The 17449-nt window shown below is 46.5% G+C and overlaps 4 protein-coding genes and 1 pseudogene across 5 annotated transcripts; 4 read left to right on the top strand and 1 right to left on the bottom strand.

The window, feature by feature from the left end:
• Nucleotides 1–1931: 1931 nt before the first annotated feature.
• LOC135642718 (WUSCHEL-related homeobox 9-like) lies at nucleotides 1932–3102 on the bottom strand. The gene is made up of 2 exons (XM_065159097.1): nucleotides 2493–3102; nucleotides 1932–2278 (listed from the first exon to the last, which is right to left on the bottom strand). Exons 1-2 carry the CDS (start codon nucleotides 2818–2820, stop codon nucleotides 2085–2087), a joined length of 522 nt encoding a protein of 173 aa, XP_065015169.1. The 5' UTR covers nucleotides 2821–3102; the 3' UTR covers nucleotides 1932–2084.
• A 1997-nt stretch (nucleotides 3103–5099) lies between these two features.
• Nucleotides 5100–6908, top strand: LOC135642664 (protein ENDOPLASMIC RETICULUM-ARRESTED PEN3-like). Its single transcript, XM_065158987.1, has one exon. The coding sequence runs from the start codon at nucleotides 5297–5299 to the stop codon at nucleotides 6773–6775; it is 1479 nt and encodes a 492-aa protein (XP_065015059.1). The 5' UTR covers nucleotides 5100–5296; the 3' UTR covers nucleotides 6776–6908.
• Nucleotides 6909–7479: 571 nt separating this feature from the next.
• On the top strand, nucleotides 7480–9161 carry LOC103991687 (uncharacterized). Its single transcript, XM_009411213.3, has one exon. It carries the CDS (start codon nucleotides 7630–7632, stop codon nucleotides 8983–8985), a length of 1356 nt encoding a protein of 451 aa, XP_009409488.2. The 5' UTR covers nucleotides 7480–7629; the 3' UTR covers nucleotides 8986–9161.
• Nucleotides 9162–10678: 1517 nt separating this feature from the next.
• LOC103991686 (glycosylinositol phosphorylceramide mannosyl transferase 1) lies at nucleotides 10679–15192 on the top strand. 2 transcript variants are annotated; one of them, XM_009411211.3, is made up of 5 exons: nucleotides 10679–10992; nucleotides 13594–13990; nucleotides 14270–14433; nucleotides 14538–14608; nucleotides 14836–15192. In XM_009411211.3, exons 1-5 carry the CDS (start codon nucleotides 10865–10867, stop codon nucleotides 14994–14996), a joined length of 921 nt encoding a protein of 306 aa, XP_009409486.2. In that variant the 5' UTR covers nucleotides 10679–10864; the 3' UTR covers nucleotides 14997–15192. The 2 variants fall into 2 exon arrangements, with proteins under 2 accessions (XP_009409486.2, XP_009409485.2); XM_009411210.3 differs by having other exon boundaries at nucleotides 10681–11085.
• Nucleotides 15193–15361: 169 nt separating this feature from the next.
• On the top strand, nucleotides 15362–16221 carry LOC135643005 (small ribosomal subunit protein bTHXc-like; annotated as a pseudogene).
• Nucleotides 16222–17449: the final 1228 nt, after the last annotated feature.

Raw genomic sequence — 17449 nt, 5'->3', positions numbered from 1 at the left:
CGTGAGTGACGCAACATGTCACGTGCTTGATGAGTGGTCTCGTTCATTGTGACAGTCGATGTACTGCCAAATATATATGAGAAAGGAATTTTCTATCATTCGTTCAGATTCAAATTGATGCATTTAAACGGACACGTTTGAATTACTATACTAATAAATCTAGAAAACAAGAACATCTCTATAATATTTATCTAATAAAAAATAGAATAACACCTATTTTTATTGAGATTTTTAAAATGAATACACTGCACCAAAAGTGTTCTTTAGGGATTGTGATTTTCTATGACCACAGTTATAAATATCTAACAGTAATGTTTTGATATGCATTTTATTAACTAATATTTTATATTGAAGTTTTCAAAAACCACAACAATAGATGAACCAAAGAGTATGATTTAAATGACCAGAGGATAATGTGTGTGTTTTCGGCCATATAATCCAAACATGCCTTAAAAGTCTTCTTGTCATCGCTACTGAGACTCACAAATCCTGCTGCCACCGTCGCTACTGCCCGTTGCGGTCGACACTGCTATTGGCCCACTACTGTCGTCCTCGTCGCTGCCACCAGTGATACTTGTTCTCATCGGTGAAATCTCTAAAGTTAGTATTCCACCATCGCCTTCCGGATCTATCAAGTCAGCCCTCGATGTTTCACGTCTGTCGTCACCGTTGTTCTGTCGCTACCGCTGCATCGTCGCCGACTAGATCCGACTTATCGCTGCCTGCACGCTCTTATGTCCTCTCCTCCCTCTCCCCAAGATCGCTAGTTGGCAGACAAACTTGCGTTGTCTAATTGTTTGTGCATCTAATGGTACCTGTAGCCTCTCACTGATCTCGTTGGCTTCAGAACCACGACATATATCCAATCTAAGAGATTTAATTGGAGCTCCATCAAGATTGACCAATGCAGTTTTCTTTTTGTTTGGTAATATGGTTAGTACATGTCTCACAATGAGATTTTGAGTGTGATGAAAGTCACAGAATGATGCCAACAAAGTTAGCATGAATTTGTAGGCTTTTATGACTCCACCAACATTGCAAATGTGAATATTGAAGTTATCATAATTATATATTAAGGTATCTTATTAGTTTGTTGATGATTAACATTCATATGCTCATATAGAAACTAACAGTTTAAAGTTATATGAGTATAGCTATTTATTTTATTGTTATGGCTAATTTTCACATGGTAAAATTATCTATTACTGGGTTGACAATCATAAAAAAATAATTTATTAGTGTGGATATCTTAGGAGGGTAAAATAATGTACTACTGTGGTGATTCTCCATAAGAAAAATTCATCGATTATTATGGTTCAAAAATCATAATAATAGGTCGGCCTCTACGTGAGGTTGTCAAAACTGCAGTATCCATCATCTATTATGTATAGATCTTGCTGCAGTGATATGAGATGAGAATATTCTCTTAATATGTTTGGTGATTCCCATTGATCCCAAATCCGCTATAACAACGAAGAAAGATTAAATTTGTCTTACCAACTCTTTAAGTCGTTAGTAATATGGGACTTATATCAGACTCATTTCTTCTTGCTTCACCATGGGAGCATTTCCGGCGAGCTTACCAGTTCGGAAAGAGCGATCCTTTTTAAGCTGCTTTCTTCCTTGCAGTGCCATTACATGGAGATGGATATAGAGAGAGAGAGAGTGAGAGAGAGGGCGGGGGTGTGTCTCTCTGGTAGATTTGTCTGGAGGATGGAAGAAAGCCGTTGACAAAGCTATGCTGGTGGTGATTTCTATGGAGCAGCAGGCGGACTTCCCGACGAGCAAAAGAACCGCGGAGCATGCAGTCAAATCCACATGCAGAAGCACACGAAATCTCAAGATCCCTGTCGTCCAGGGTACAGCCGGAACCATGTGTCGTCACAGTGATTTGTACTTGGATCCCAGAAAACAAAAGAAAGAGTTCAGTAGAAATTTGAAACCGAATGCAGTTCTTTATCTCTTCTTCCTCCTCGGCATGCACTCAAGTTCATCCGTGGGTACACACAGAAGCTATGACTATGAGTACAGTCGAAGCCTTCTTCCCTGCAGGCCAAAGCATGGGTCACTCACTCTGACCTACTCTATATAAAGCTCAAGCTCAGATCCAACGGCGGGTCTCTTGCGGCGTCCAAGAATGGTCTTCCCCACAGCTCGCTCCTCATCGACATCACCTTCTCCTCGTCAGAGCTGCAAGACTTCAGAGGGAACAGCTCCAGCGTCTCGGTCTCTCTCTCCTGCCGCTGCCAGAACAAGTCCTGCTTCCCCTTCGTACAGCCTGCGATAGCACACAGCCTAGTTCAGTGAATGCGTGTAGCAGAGTGGATACGGAGAACAGAAGCTTCTGCAGGAGCTTTTCATCGTCATTTTATGGCGAGATTAGCTCATGGCCTGCAGCCGCTTCTTGTGACTTACGAGAGCTCGTGTGTTGAAGCTTCAACAATATATAGAGAAATGTATACGTGCATGGAGGTGGATGTATATGAACTCACTGGCTAAGCATCTGCTTCTTGCTTTCTGGTGGTCTCCGTCGTCGTCTTCTTCGTCTCGGGGGCCACGGCGGCGCTTCTTGTGGTGGCGCTCGCGGGCCTTGTGGTTCTGGAACCAGTAGAACACGTTCTTGCTCTCGATCTTGCCGAAGGCGCTGAGATGGGAAGAGATCATCTGGATCTGGTCGGTGCTCGGCGTCCGGAGCCCGGACCGGAACAGATCCGTCAGCACCTTCACTTGCTCGGCCGTCGGGTTCCAGCGGCCGCACTTGGCGCCGGCCCTCGTCGCGCTAAACCCGCCCGACTCCGCCGCCCGCTCTCCCTCGCCCATAGCTCAGTACTCTCCCACCCTCTTTTGGCCTTTTCCTTGCCCTCAGACCTTTAAGCTCTCAGTGAGTTCTGAAATCAATAGATCCGAAGGCAGCAACTTATATACAAGTGGAAGAGAAGGATCTGGTGGCAGATCTTAAAGCTGATCCAGTAACATAATGCTCGCTCTGGTCGTGCCGGGGGGACATGCGCAAAAGCTGCCACTGTTCAAACATCTCGACCTACGAGCAGACATCCTTAGGTCATATTAATTATGGTCGTACATATCCAAGCGCCATCGTGTCTGATACATCTCTGTCTTATTGCTTGTCTTCTTATTCATGCCAATTCTTATTCTATTACTCTGACCGCTTAATCATGTTAATCTGGGCGACGGTTTGACTACTTTGATTCCAATAGTTATCGGTAATATTAGTGTTTGTGGTAAGCTTCAAACTGCACTCATCTTCTTCATCTGATTTGCCACAGAAACAAACCACTGATTCGTACTGCACTAGAAGATAGGAGGACAGCCGCGAGGCATAACTTTTGGTACTGGCCTTACAAGATTGAGGAAGATGTCATCCTTTTAGGGAGTCTAATTCACAGAACAAGTAGTAAAGGGCAGCAAGAGAAGAGGTTGTGTCTGAGAGATTTGAAGGCAGTCGAGCTTGGCTTCCTTGAGCTCATTCTTTTTGTTGCAGGTCATATAAAAATGGCGGGGGTTGGACACATGCTCCCACTTGTTTCCTTGGCTCGGATTATTATACCCCTTCCATTGACATCGTTGCTCCCACTTACTTTGCGATCTCCGGCCTCCCAAAGTTTCATGCACGGGAAATCCGTTTTGCGTGCGCTCGAGCTGCGCTTTCCGAGGCCTTCGCTCTTTTATGGTCTTTCCCCGTTGCAACTTTGAGGCAAACAGCCCATGGTCCTCATTCATTCTACTCTTCTTTTTCTCTCTCTATCTCTACAAGCTACAGAGCTCGCGTGACTTCCCAACAGCACGATTCATGATCCACATCTTGAGTTTCCTCTCTCTCTCTCTCTCTCTCTCTCTCTCTCTCTCTGTGTTCTTGTTGCTGTATATTGCTTGTTTCATGGACACCAGCGGAAACCACCTACGTGATTTCCGCTGGTGTCTATGGAGCACAATGCCACTATTCCAGATTGGAATTCCACTTTAACGGATACCAAGGATCAAAGATGGATTTCAACAGCAGTCTCACAAAAAGAATAATAATAAATCACTAATGCATTTTGCAGACATGAAAGAAAGAAGAAACAGAGGATATATTACTATATGTTTGGTATCTGAGGTGCAGCTCGACGTGACGACCCATTGGTCCGAATCACACGAAGCAAGGAAGAGATGGTGAAGTGTCCGTGGTAGGAGGAGGAGGACCAGTTGGCTCGGTTGTGGCGTGCTGCATGCGTGCGCCATGGAAGGGTGTGCGGCGTTCATGACACCTTTGACCAGTGCCACGGCGGGGCGGCCTTCGTTGGCCGAAGCGACCGGCGATCGAACACGAAGGGTGCAGAACAGGGCGGTCCATGGTCAACGATCCGACCCAGCCAGCTTCCCCGCGACGAGGGTCCGAGTTCGGAGGCCTCTCGGATTCCGCACCGGGCATCACAACAACCAAAAGCCGATAACCACCACGAGAGAGGAGGGTTCGTCTCTGTCCTGTAGCGTTCGTCGCGAGGGCTTGTCCGCTCCTCCTCCTCCTCCCTCTCGCAGCACGGAGGCCTCCGGCCGAGGAGGGCTACGGGACCTGGTTCTCATGTCCGGCTCCTTTGTCCTCGCCGATACGTGTGTCTCGGGGAGGTGGCTGCGGTCTCGTATCCCCCTGTCCTCGAATCCACTGCCGCGTCTCGCCTGCTGCAGCTGCTTCTCTGATTCCCGCGGCAATCTTTGACCTCAGCAACTGTTGCAGCGGTTTGGGCCTTCCCACCGTCCGCATGCGGCGGCCGTCTCCGCGAGCAGACGGCGCCTGACCGCGGGGGAAAGGCCAACATGGGCTTCAACACGGTCAACGGAACAGGCAAACATGCATCCATAGATTCACCGAGTCCATGGAAGTGTAATTAGAATCTATCGGCCAAGAACGACTATTACTGACTCGAGACCAAAACAGAGCTCCATTGAATTTGGATTATTTTGATTACTCTATGGTCGTCGGTACTTAGAGAGAGAGTCGATAATTTTCAATATAGCATAGAAATTGAAATACCATGAAAGTAATTCAAATAACTAAAATAGGATAGAAAAACCTTAAATGAAATTTATGTGCGTGTGTGAATTATTGCTATCGTGCAGACCGCAAGGGGAATACGTTGACCAGTCCATGGCGTGAGAGTCCTGACCCTGAAGGTTGAAGCCCAAAGTCATAGTGTAGACAGCGAGTCTAACTTGTTCATCCCCTCGAGTTCGACTGCCTTGTTCTTGATCTAAGTGCCTTCTTTCCCCAGCCGAAGAAGAAGAGCAGGAGGAGTAGATGGAAGGAAGGGATTCCAGTCATGTCACCCTGGCCTCGCAACCGAACGCTCGCGTCGTCCTCGACGTCGGCGGCAAGCTCTTCGAGACCACCGTGGCCACTCTCCAATCCGGCGGGCCCGACTCCCTTCTCGCGGCCCTCTGCCTCCGCGCCAACCCTGACTCCGATGAAGAACCCTCACCCGTTTTCATCGACCGAGATCCCGAGATATTCTCCACCCTCCTCTCCCTCCTCCGCTCCGGTCGCCTCCCCTCCTCTGTCCTCAGCCGCTTCTCCAACCAGGACCTCCTCGAAGAGGCCCTCTACTACGGCGTCGAGGCCCGCCTCCGGTCGGCTCTGTCCCCGCCGCCACTGGTCGGTTTCGATGCCACCCTGGTCGCCACCCTCCGCCCCGCATCCGACGCCTTCCCCACCGCACTGTCCGCAGGATCCGAGGACGGATCCGTCTGGATCGCCCATGGCGGCCAGATCTCCGCCTACGACTGGAGCCTCGCCGACACCGGGACCGTGCGGACGCATCTGGACGAGATCACGGCCCTCCAGCGCGTGTGGCCAGAGGTCGCCGCGGCCGGCTCGCTGGACTCCCCAGGTCTCCACTTCTACGACGTCTCCGGCGGTCGCCATGTAGGATCCGTCCACTGGTCCGACCCGGGCGATCACCGGGTGTACAAGGCCAGGGTGACCGCGATCGCTGCCGGGTGGTCCGGCCCCGACGACCCGGTGTACGCGGCGTTCGAGTGCCCTCACCCGGAGAACTGCATCCTAGCGGTCGATCCGGCGACGCTGCTACCGACGGCGGCGATCGGGCGGCAGAGTGGGAGCGCAGCGAAGGCGGCGGCGCCGGGGCGGCTGGTGCACGTGCGAGAGCGGGGGCTGGTCTTCGCGGCGGCCGTGAGCGCGGGAGCGTTCGGGTACGCCGGCTACATGCGGCTCTGGGACCCGCGGTCCGGGGAGGCGGTGTGGGAGACGAACGAGCCCGGAGCGGGGAGCAGCAGCCGGCGGTTCGGGGACTCGTTCGCGGACGCCGACGTGGACCGGGAGGGCTCGGCCATCTACAAGGTTTGCTGGCGGTCGGGGGACGTGGCAGTAGCGGACATGCGGCGGCTGGGGGAGGACCCTTGGGTGTACCTGGAGGAGCGGAGCGCCGCCGCCGGGATGAGGAGCGCCGGGGAAGGGGCCAACAGCGTGCTCCGCTGCTACAAGAACCAGGTGTTCGTGGGCAGGGAAGCGGGACTGGAGGTGTGGTCGCAGATAATGGATAAAGAAGGAGGACGACGACGGAGCGAACGGGAGACGGAGGCAGCTGTTTGCGAGAATGCGTTCCGTAGGATCTTTGTGGACAAGGAGGAAGACGCGAGGCGAGGGCTCATCAAAGCGATGGAAGGAGGTGGGGATCGTCTTTTCCTGAGCAGGGAAGGGGTGGAAGGTGTCGAGGTGTGGGAGAGCTCCGATCTTTCCAGGGCCATCTCTCTCGTGTAGCACCTGTTTGTCGAAATGCTTAGCTTATGCTCCTGAGGCAGGACCATTTTTATCTTTTAGCCACATCACTGTCTATGGAATTTTCCTCCTCGAATTCTTTTCCTTATCAAAGGATTTATCCATGATCATCATACCATAAGTCGCCAAATGCTGCAAGATTGTGGCATCAGCATTGACGCATATCTCGTCTTCTTTTCTCTGTACATGAAATTACTGGCGGAGGTCTTGGCGTCGAACACCTTAGCGGCAGGCTCTCTCAGGCGACCTGTCTAGCCATGCTTGTAAGCGATGGCTTCCGAGCCTCTTAGTAGGAGAGAAGACTATGAACCGAGTGTGTTAGAATGGATATTGCATCCTCGCCGTCCAATGTCCCTATGATGGTGAAACCATGCCGGCAATACAATCTTGGGCTCAAATGCTTACCAAAAGATAAAACTTGGGCCTAAAGTAATTTCATATTATCCTATTACTAATCTGATTCGAATGGGTACATTTTACCTCGTGTCGGTATCAAATCAAATCAAAACACGCTGGCTTACGATTATGTGATCCAAGAAACCTAGCTTTCTCACTGATTGATTGATTGATTGATTGATCGATCGATCGATCGATTGATCGATCGATCAGGGCCATCTGCCCAGTAGTTGGGGCTCTCATGGGGCTGACTCATTGTTTCCTAGTGTGCACGAACCACCAACCGCAAATAAATTTGCAAGCGAAGTCCCACCGAACGTGTTGCCTTGGGCTGATCTGCACCGAATCGACCCTCGAACAGTTCCTATAACTGGATCGGATCGGGTCGGTTCATCGTGTCACAATTTGGTCCAGGTCCGGATTAAGGCGGATAGAACCCAATGAAGGCAACACTCCGGCCACCGTCCTCCACACCCTTTCTTACTTGTAGCTCGCAGCTTGGCAATAGACCTTTCCCCATCCATAGCCTGCTTCCTCTTCCATGGCCGTCTCCCTCTCCCCTCTTCTCTCATTCCAATGACGAAATGACGACTGCAAGATCCTACTTCAGCAACTTGCTTTCCCTCTTCGTCCTCCTCTTCCTCCACCTGGGCTGCTTTTTCTTCCCCTGCAACAACAACGCAGAGGAACAACCTCCGCCGCCCAAGAGGAGGAAGGTCTCCCCTTCCTCCCCCTCCTTTCCGGTTTCCTCCATCCCCGATGCGAAGCCCCTCAAATCCTTCTCCATCCGATCCTATCTCAGCTGCATCCTCTCCTTCCGCAGACCTCGAGGTAAGGATCAAGAACCGCAGCTGCACCCGCCCGGCGATGCACCCGTTTGCCCTTCCAGCCCTCTCCAATCGATCCCCTTGTCGCCTGATGCCAGAGCCGGCGGCACGCAATCCGGTGGGGATGGGAAGGAACATGTCTTCTCCGGGTCCACCGCCAAGCACGACTCGTTCGCCTCCAGAAACGACGTCTATCCGTGCGCGGCATGCGGTGAGGTGCTGAGCAAGCATCAGCTCCTCGAGCTTCACCAGGCCACGAAGCACTCCCTCTCCGAGCTCTGCGAGGCCGACTCGGGCTACAACATCGTCCGCATCATCTTCCAGTCGGAGTGGAAGGGGAAGTCGCCCATCGTCCACCGGGTCCTGAAGATCCACAACACGACCCGCACCCTCGCGTGGTACGAGGAGTACCGCGATGCAGTTCGGTCGAGAGCGGCACGTTACGCGGCGAGGAACGGCGGCGGCGACGAGCGCTGCATCGCGGACGGGAACGAGCGGCTGAGGTTCTACTGTACCACGAGCCTCTGCTCGTCGGACGCGGGGCGGGGCGGGGACGTGGCGCCGGCGGGCGTGTGCGGGAGCCCGTACTGCTGCGCTTGCGCCATCGTGAGGCACGGGTTCGCGGGGAAGCACGCGGACCTGGATGGGATCGCGACGCACGCCACCAGCTGGGGCGCGCACGGCGCGTTGCCGCAGGACCTGGAGCGCGAGTTCGCCTTCCTGGGCGCGCGGCGGGCGATGCTGGTGTGCCGCGTCGTGGCCGGGCGTGTGGCCCACGGGCACGGCGGCGGGGCAGCGGAAGGGGATGAAGAGGAGGAGGAGGGGAAGGGGGCGGGGTTCGACTCGGTGGTGCCGACGGGGCTGGGCGGCGGCGGGGGGCCCCACGACAACGGTGTCGGTGAGAATGAGCTGTTGGTGTTCAGCCCGAGGGCGCTACTGCCGTGCTTCGTCATCATGTACACCACATGAGGGCATTTAGTGGGTCCCATCTCTCTCTGCTTTATAGGCCACAGAACGTTGTATTTAACTCCGTGTCACGTGCCAGTCGTCAACGTCTACTAAGCTGCCCATGTACGAGTCCCTTAAATATCTGCATGTTTGAAGTATTAGTCCTCCATAATAATGTTTTACATGTGGCAACCCAATTTGTGTCCATCTCACTGCTGGCAAACAACAGTCATCGACCGACACCATCAACAACCGGTCCGGCCGACACGTGCTGGGGAAGATTGCTAGTCATCCTCCCTGCACAAAGGGCGAAGCAATGCTCATATGACAATGTCAAAAGAAGCACGAATTCTTTCAATCGACAAAGACGCGAGAATCGACAAGTGATAATTAATGCCATCAGAAGTCCAAACCAATTCCAGTCTATTCTCTTCTAGAATTGACAATGACAAAAACTAGCTTGCTTGGGACGGAAGAATGCTCTCACATTATGAATTCTATGGCATTACCTGTTTCTTGTGTTCTCAGAGACGGAAGCGCATGATTCCTATGTCAGTTGCAGCTTCCTGCCTCGTTCGCTACGAGAAGATTCAACGGCGAGCCTACTCTTCCTCTCGATGGAGTTGCTTTCGACATCGCTGTCTTGGAGAGTACAAACAAAGTTGGGTTGAGTATTCTTCGTTGACTGTAGAGGAGGCAGGAGGACGACGACGTACGCTTTGAGCCCTCACCGTTCCTGAAACCAATCCATTTCACGTTGTGCTTCGATCATGCCGGACGCTCACGGAATTCAGCAGCCGTCGTCCTCCGGCTTTCTCGACGAGCCAATAACGCGGTTGCATGCTGTCGCACGAAAGAGGCGAGCCTTACGTTTCTGGAAGGGCGGTGGCGTTTGCTTCGCACCGTATCTTGAATGTTCCAGCAGAACAAATCAAAGATTAGAAAGCTCCGGCATCTCTTTTGGAATCTGACAAGAACTCTCCATGTTGGTAAGACATAAAAGAGTCAAAACTGAGGATTGATTGCTTTCTTATGATTTGAAATCCTAACATACACTCTTACGTACTGTAAATGTCAAGACAATAAACTATTGCCATAGAAATATGTCCAAAGTGTAGTTAAACTTAGTTTCACAAACCAAGGCATGCATTAGGCACATCATAACGTGCACTGCATACTCCGTGGAAGACTTCCTGCTGTATACTTGTCGTACCTCATCTTATTCCACGGGACGTACTTCAGTGCGGACGGAAGCGATCCTCTTTTTTCTCCACCAAATGTATAGTTATTTCCTCTCCTTTTAAATTGTTTTGACTAGCTATCGATTTGACTTCCCATTTGGATTTTGTATTCCAAATCATCTTTTTCTATGCAATTCTTGCCTCACTTAACCAGATAAGAACACTCGTTTCCCTGTTGTCCTGTCTACGATAACACGTGGCACATATCTGGGCGAAAGCTCTCTAACCCACCGGAGTAATGTACGGCTCCGCTAAGATGAAAGAGGAATTATTATGCACTCATGGAAGTAACTTGCAAACGTACGCTAATGATCGTGGCCGTCGATTCTGGCAATCGCCACCTTGATCGGTGACAGTGGATTGGCGGGGTTCTCGTGCGAGTGTGTTCCGTGGGTTCGTTGATGACAATTACGTGGATAACAAACCGGACACGAACGGGGACGGAGGGGGAGGGGAGGCTCGAGCGGGCTATTTAAGCGTGGGATGTCGTCCGGTGGTTTCGCCCCTCGTTCAACTTCCGACTTCCATCGTCGCTCGGTGTTTTACTCGCTCCAGGCGCCGGAGCGTGAGGAGCCGCGGTTCAAAGAGGGAGAAAGAGAAGACGAGGGGTGGGTATGTAAGTGGCGGTGGAGTCTTTCCTGGCGTGAGATACTGTGGCGATGAAAGGAGGAGGCGGAGGAGGGTTTCGCCTCTTCTTCTTCTCCTCCGGAAACAGCCGGAGGATACCTCTCAGACTCCGTCAGCTCCCCGCCGGATCCTCCTTCAAGATCAAACTCCTCCTGTTCTGGTGCGTCGCCTTCGCCCTTCTGCTCGTTCTCATCCTCCTCCTCCTCCTCTGCTGCCGCCCCTCACATTATTCCGGATCGTCGCCTCCTCCCGGGTCCGTTCTTCTTCTTCTTTTCAATTATCATCACTAATTTGCACTACCTAGAAATTAGCATGACATCTCGAATACGTTCTTTATAGATATGGATTTATTCCCTTTTCTTTCTTTAATGGGTTGCTCTGAAGCTTTCATGCCCCTATATCTCTACCTAGTCACAGTTGTTAAAGCACCATATTATTGGGGTAAATGATTTATTATCACCCATGGTTTGTCCTTATTCCCGCATGGTTCAATTATTATCACCAGGAGGCAGGGTATTATCGAAGATACGTGTATCGTTCAGAACCATTTTTTAGGATTAATAATCATATATGAGATGTCGATGGAGAGAGAAGGGTAGAAATTAATCTCACTTTGCTAAGAGATCCGAGTACATTGAATTTGACCCAAATCTCCATATATGGTGGTCCAAATCAAATTGATTTAGACTCCAATACCACTGTTTTTTGCTTACCTTTTCATTTCATATGCCGCTATTATGCTTCAAAAGCGGCTTGACAGTAAAGCGACTAAGATATCTGCTAACTCAATCAACAGTTAATATATCGGAATATATAGGCAAAGTTGCTTCGGAGAATATATCTACATGGTGTCCTAAATCGAATCATAAGCTTTGGTATCCTGACACATGTATGATATATGGGCTTTCTTCTTATGAATATTGAGCTACTGTAGTATTAAGTGTCAACATGGGGTGTTCTTTTTAACATGTCATTAATATTCTCCCTGTCATGTGGGAGTCTCTATCATAGTGGGTAAGTATACCTCCCAGAGACGAAATTATATGAGCACCAACCACACGATCTTGGAATCAACCTTCTTGGCGTCGATCGAACCACTTTACAGGTTTCTATTACGTATAGGTACTGTCGTGCCCGATGACAAATTTGCAGGGTGCCAACAGTCTTGACTACAGTACATGATTCTTAGGAGCTAATATTAGTTGTTGGGAAGATGTCCACTAGTTATTGTTCTCTTACATGCTTCCGGTTCCCGATCCTGTATTCTCAGTATTCGATCATAGAGATCGGCCACTGTTAGAAGCTCTTTTATTGGCCGCAAGTGTCCTTGGCACTTCCATCAACTTTTTCTTTTCCAAATTCAATGAATTTTGTTCTTGTCCTGGAGATAATTAATTCATGAGATTTGTGAAGTCAATCTCAGCATAAAACTTAATTGAATAAATGATAAATTATATATCCAACCATCTAGCTTAGCTTGGTGGTATGTACTCGATCCCTTTCGGGTTCGAATCCTCACACACTACAACTCTTGTGGCAGATAGTCCCAAGTGACACCTTAAATAATAATAACCATAATAATAATTTAAAATATATACAAAGAAATGATGTAATCAAAAATTTATTAAAACGAAATAATTTTTTTCCCTTTTTGTGTATCAAAATGAGTTCCTTGTCAACATCCTTTTTTTTTTCTCTCTCTCTTCTTTCCTTTTGTTCTTTTCTCCCCCCTCATGTGTGGTCATCGCTCACCGGATGCACCACTTCACAGCCCTCACGTCTCCTCTTTTTTATTTTTTTTATTTTTTTTTATTATTGATAAATCAGATTTGGATTTACTGTTTAAATCATTAGTCCAAGCCAACACATGAGTTGGACCTAACATAATCATCGATAAATAATCAACCAGCTCTTCTCTTATCTTCTTATTTTTCTTTTGTAATCAACCATAGAAACTGAAACTTGTTGAGAATCAGGAGTTTTGTGAGATAAAATATTATAATAAAGAGAAAGATCTACTACAATAATAAAATTTCAATTAAATATTTGTGATCTTTTTAAATTTAAAAAATATTTAAAAATTTTATTAAAGCCTTTTTAGTCTTTCTTGACCTCTCATTATACTATGAAGATCTTTTTAGTCTCCATATTCGTAAAATCTTAACAATTATGTCTTCTTTTATTTTTAAAATTTTTCTAATCATTCTACACATTTACCTCAATATTCCCCAACACTCATATCCTTAAATAAAAAGATTACAAAAGTTAGCAAATGATCACATAAGACTTGTGCTTTTTTATTTTTAATATTATAGATTTACTCGATGAATATATAAAACTTCTGATGCGCTTGTCATCTTAACCATCAAGAAGAAAGATCTAATTAAACCTAAATAGGAATCTTTAAATTTTACTTGGATGTTTGTTCGCATAGTGCATCCACGGAGATGTAAGAAAACAGTGGATTGGTTGTTTTATGTTTTTGATGTCGGGATGTTAAACTTGTTAAAATATAATTAAAAGCTTGGTCTGTCTATTCATTTATCCGAAGGCAACAATGGACTATACGATATCATTTCTTTTGCTGTAACTTTGAACTGTATGCTTTGTGAGGAACAATGATCCAAGTACTGAAAAACTCATCACAGATTAAGAGACACATCAGAACTTAGAAACCTCCAATTTTCAACCCCTGTTCTGTAATCAAACAAATACTTGTTCCGAGGCTCACCTAACATGCTATAACCATTGCTTTTCACAGGAGAGGGTACACTATAGTGATGAACACATGGAAGAGAAATGACCTTCTAAAGGAATCTGTCGTTCATTATGCTTCTTGCGTTGGTGTCGAGTCTATTCGCATCGTATGGAGCGAGCCCGATCGACCTTCAGATTCCCTACGTCATGCTTTATGGGAAGCCGCACGACTAAATTGTAAAAGCTGCAATGGTATTGAACTAAAATTCGACATAAATGAAGAAGACAGTCTAAACAACAGATTCAAAGAAATCATGGATATAAAGACAGATGCTATCTTTTCGATTGATGATGATGTTCTATTTCCCTGCACATCTGTAGAGTTGGCTTTCAGTGTGTGGCAAAGTGCCCCTACCGCAATGGTAGGGTTTGTACCTCGCATGCATTGGCCGGATAAAATGGTAAGCTCATTCTGATTCCTGTCGTTTTTTTGTAATCCTTTGATCATATCTAGTTGTAAAAGAGTATGGGACTAATCCGACGATTAAACTCCTTAAATCTATCTTCTTCTTTTATGATTCATACCGTGCTTGTTCTTTACAATATGCATATAGAATCTACACCATTCATATCATCCGAGAAGATGTGGCCGATTACCGAGATCTTCGCTTTCTTCTGTTGTTTCTTCTGCCATTAACTTTGTTTCAGATTAATCCTAAGCATGGTAGTTTCTTGTGCAGAAAGAAAACAAGGAACGTTACAGGTATGGAGGGTGGTGGTCTGTTTGGTGGACGGGCACTTACAGTATGGTGCTCTCCAAGGCAGCATTTTTCCACAAGAAGTATCTTCATCTCTATACAAATCACATGCCTGTATCTATCCGTCATTACGTAACCGAGCACAGGTGAGGATAGTGGTGTTACCTTCCGATTTAAATTAAAATATGAAATCATCATTTATCTTTTTTTTTTTCCGATGTTCTTTTAAACTTTGTGATTTATGCTTCAGGAATTGTGAAGATATTGCGATGTCGTTCCTCGTTGCAAACGTAACAGGTGCTCCTCCAATATGGGTGCAAGGTGAGGACTGGAATATTTTTTGGATCATAATAGTGATTGGTGTTGACATAATAGTACAGATTAAATTAGTTCTTCCTCAAACTAATTCAACGTTTACAGATTCAACGAATTTATCTACTTCTTTAAGCACTCCGTTGACTATGGCTTTGTTTGTTACCTAAAAAATCTACCATCAGTAGTACATTGACTTGGGTTGAGAAAGATCACTGAACTATATATTTTTACAGGCAGGATATTTGAGATAGGATCAAGTGGCATCAGTAGTATGGGAGGTCACAGTGAACGAAGGTCTCAATGCCTCGATTTGTTTGCTGAAACTTACGGTCATATGCCTCTGGTGGCAACTAGTACGAAGGTCATAGATAGTCGACACAGTTGGTTTTGGTGATATATATATATATATATATATATATATATATATATATATATATATATATGTCAGATATGTGTATATATATTTTATATCATAGATAGTCGGCATTGGTTTTTGGCTCTCATTTAATTTCCTTTTCTATGATTTCAGTGGTCATACAACATCGTATCACAATATGTTGTAATATTTCCTCCTTGTAGGTCTATTTGGACGGACGTAGGTTTTAATTGTCGTGTAAATACAATGACAAGCAATTGGAATTGCAGCAAATACAGTTGCATCTCCTGACTTTGAACAGCCGCGGATCATGGGATCCAATTGTAAATGGATATTAAAATTGGATCTGGTAAGATATGATACCATACGCGTATGAACTGTTATCATCCGATTTCTTAACGGGTCCAGTTTTTGAAGTCCATTTATCATCGGAGTCACGTGCCCTTTGTCAAACCTCAACTCTCCTTTCCAATCTGGTCAAACTATCATTGGGAAGCAACGCGCCTCGGCTAGTCGGTGATCTTGGCCAAGTTAATGGGCTGGGCCAAGAAGCAATTCGGCCCATTTTATTTTTGGCTCCGTCCTCTCGATGTCTCCTCCCTCGGCCGCCACGCCCCGCGCCTCATCGTTCCCTCTTCCTCCTCTCTCCTCCAGTTAAGATCCACAGTTCCATCCTTCCCTCCCCCACCTCTCTCTCTCTCTCTCTGGTATTCCGTTCCCTTACTTTTTCCTTCGCTCAATCTTCTCGTGTGGATCAGTTTACTGCGGCAGAGGAGATAAGAACACCGCGAAGGGGAAACAGTTCAAGCATTCCTTTTATGCCCTCTCCTTTCTTCCGTCGCCACTGTTTATTTTAAGCTGCGTGACGACTGTGTCCCTCAGGCGCGGCCGCGGGACAAGACGAGGGGGAGAGGCCCTCCGCGGGCTCCGGTGCCGCCCTCGCCTCCCAAGAAGGACCGCTTCGACGACGGAGAGATCGTCAAGATCGAAATCGATGAGTCCCTCTTCTCCTAGCCCTAGAGAACCCTGCTCTTCCCTCGTGTAATTTCTCGTTAAGCTTTGCTGGCGTGCTTGCTTTCCCTTATAATCTGTGTTTTCGTCTGCAAGTTGGATCGGCTAATCTTGACTCGTTCAAATCTCTGCTTTTGTTTTTTTTGCATCGACCGATCCGGAAGTTGAAAGTTGCAGAAATGACAACTCGTTTTCTTGCATTTACGATAGAGTTAATGAGGAGGATTTGTTACGAGGTTGTGCACATGAGTTGCTTGCATTATTTACTGATATCGCGATTAGTGTTTGCTCCCTTTCTTTTCTTCATTTAAACTACACCGTGCACCGTAATCGAAACTTGTGGTGTTTTGAGAGGACTTTTATTCAGTAGAAAGTAAAGGGAATAGAAAACACCAGACTTTGATTTGCAAATGTGGTCTGTACTTTCGGAATTCATCGACAAGTCTATGTTGTTAGGATGTTTGACCTGTCCTTTTTAATTTATATATAGAGAGAGTCCACTATAAAATCTTAGTCCCTCTTTTGGAATATCTCTCAACAGTCCCCCTTCGTTTTATTGCCCTTGACATAATAGAGCATAGTTAACTCCTACGGACTGATCCTTTAGGTGAAGAGGTAAGCCCAAGCTCGAGGGCGTTCGTCGTGAGTTTCATCGGATCAGTTCCTCGATCTCAATGAATATTCCTTGGATAGGGTTCCCATCGCCCTGATAGCAACCGTAGTGCAGAAGGAAGGTGATGGCACATACTGGCTGCAGAAGCAGATGGTTGAGCTCGAGGAGGTCTTGGAGGATGTCGTGCATATCAATGAGATCGAACAAGCGCACCAAATCATAGTGCCCAATCGTCACGAAGCGATGTAGCGAAGATGTTTAATGCATATTCGTGATCCTTTTCGAATTTTTTTTTTTTTTTGATATTTTTCATTGAATTTTTAGTATCATTTCGCTACGATATTGTGTGGAGGGAAACATAATTAAAAAATCTTATTCTCATGTGTAAAATTTGATTTTTTTTTTTTAATTTAAAGTTTATGATCTTATGATAAGCTATCAAATCTTTACCAACTAAGTTAGTTGAAACCTTTTATGGTTTCATTTTTATCCAATGGTCTTGCGACATGAAACTTCAACTATCGACATCTTAGAATCCTTTGGTGTCACTTCAGTTGGGAACTTAATTATATGTTTAAGAGATGATGTAATCATTAAAATGCTCGTTTGTGTCTTTCTTATTTAATGGAAGTGCTATATATATATATATATATATATATATATATATATATATATATGTGTGTATGTATGTATGTATGTATGTATGTATATATATGTTTTTTACACATTTTTTCAGTTAAATGTTTTAAAAAAATGTGTAAAAAACATTGTAACCATGTTATAAAATTATTTGAATGTTTATTTTTTAAAATAGAAAACCATACCTATTTCTATTTGAAAGCCGAGC

Source organism: Musa acuminata, chromosome BXJ3-7, assembly GCF_036884655.1.
Source record: "Musa acuminata AAA Group cultivar baxijiao chromosome BXJ3-7, Cavendish_Baxijiao_AAA, whole genome shotgun sequence".
NCBI lineage: Eukaryota > Viridiplantae > Streptophyta > Magnoliopsida > Zingiberales > Musaceae > Musa > Musa acuminata.
Note: the sequence above shows the minus strand (reverse complement) of the source record. Positions and strands in the feature narration are given on the sequence as shown.

Excerpts from the sequence above, each read along its gene's own strand:
- LOC135642718 (XM_065159097.1), bottom strand. The coding sequence starts at position 2,820 with ATGGGCGAGGGAGAGCGGGCGGCGGAGTCGGGCGGGTTTAGCGCGACG. Across the intron at positions 2,279-2,492 it reads AAGAAGCAGATGCTTAGCCA|GCTGTACGAAGGGGAAGCAG; the intron begins GTGAGTTCATAT and ends GTGCTATCGCAG.
- LOC135642664 (XM_065158987.1), top strand. The coding sequence starts at position 5,297 with ATGGAAGGAAGGGATTCCAGTCATGTCACCCTGGCCTCGCAACCGAAC.
- LOC103991687 (XM_009411213.3), top strand. The coding sequence starts at position 7,630 with ATGAAGGCAACACTCCGGCCACCGTCCTCCACACCCTTTCTTACTTGT.
- LOC103991686 (XM_009411210.3), top strand. The coding sequence starts at position 10,865 with ATGAAAGGAGGAGGCGGAGGAGGGTTTCGCCTCTTCTTCTTCTCCTCC. Across the intron at positions 11,086-13,593 it reads GGATCGTCGCCTCCTCCCGG|GAGAGGGTACACTATAGTGA; the intron begins GTCCGTTCTTCT and ends TGCTTTTCACAG. Across the intron at positions 13,991-14,269 it reads TGCATTGGCCGGATAAAATG|AAAGAAAACAAGGAACGTTA; the intron begins GTAAGCTCATTC and ends TTTCTTGTGCAG.